This window comes from Seriola lalandi, unplaced genomic scaffold (genome assembly GCF_002814215.2).
Source record: "Seriola lalandi dorsalis isolate HSWRI2012SDOR001 ecotype SW California unplaced genomic scaffold, Sedor1 jcf7180002054734, whole genome shotgun sequence".
Lineage (NCBI taxonomy): Eukaryota > Metazoa > Chordata > Actinopteri > Carangiformes > Carangidae > Seriola > Seriola lalandi.
In genome coordinates, this window is record NW_019525287.1 from 161506 (window position 1) to 162529 (window position 1024).

Consider the following 1024-nt stretch of genomic DNA (forward strand, 5'->3'; position numbering starts at 1 on the left):
GGATTTTTCAATTCCCTGGTGCGATGTGTACAATCACACACACACACACACACACACACACACACACACACCTGCAGTGCAGCATCTCTCTGCAGGCCTGACTTTGCAGCTGCAGACTGTGTGTTTTCATCAGTAAACCTCTGGATTTGTTCGTCTCCAGGTCACACACTGTTCTCAGGCTGTTTGTGCTCGACACGTGATGTCACCGTCACCGCCACCCGTCACCGCCACCCGTCACCCGTTTTCACGTGACAACAGTTCTACCGTGTTTTTATCCTAACTCCCCCCTGAGCTGCATCAACGAATCACAAGTGTGTTAAACCATGTGACTTTTCACACTGGCACCATTAAAAGCAGCTGAATTCTCTCTCATCACTTCCTGTTTGCAGCGCACACATGGATGCACCGACAACTATCACTGGATCACTGCCACACCGCAGAAAGCTTCAATATGACGCCTGTGGGAAGTTCTACAGTGTTTTTAATCAAACTCACACTGGAGAACATTTGTAAAATAAGATCTACACACTGAAAGTCATGATGTTTCTTTTGAGCCCGACCCTGCGGCTCTGATGCGGCTCTGATGCGGCTCTGATGCGGCTCTGATGCGGCTCTGATGCGGCTCTGGTGCGGCTCTGTACCTGCATCTTGGCGACGTTGGGGAAGTCTCCGGGGCTGATGTGGTGCTCTCTCTGCAGGATGGTGTAGATCTCCGGCAGCCTCATGATCAGCTCCTCCTTCTTCTTCTCCCGCCCAAACAGAGACGGCATCTCCTTCTTCAGGTGACTGATGATGTAGGCGTGCACCTGCGGGGACGACAGCGGAGGCCGGAGGTTACAGACTCACCTGCATCAACGCTTCACTTTATTTCATTGGTCGATGATTAAAGGAACAGTCCGACATTTTCTGAATGAATTGATATTTTAAAATAATAATTAATAAACAGTGAGACAGGAACTTGACAGTTCCTCGAAGAAACAGACAGAACACACACACACACACACACACACACACACACACACAT

The 1024-nt window shown here is 49.4% G+C and overlaps 1 protein-coding gene across 1 annotated transcript in view; it reads right to left on the bottom strand.

Moving 5' to 3' along the window:
* ehd4 (EH-domain containing 4) overlaps positions 1–1024 on the bottom strand; it is a 27571-nt gene that overhangs the window by 3310 nt on the left and 23237 nt on the right. Inside the window, exon 7 of the mRNA XM_023424280.2 lies at positions 642–806. Within this exon, the coding sequence (XP_023280048.1) occupies positions 642–806 (165 nt within the window). The remainder of the gene's footprint in view (positions 1–641; positions 807–1024) is intronic.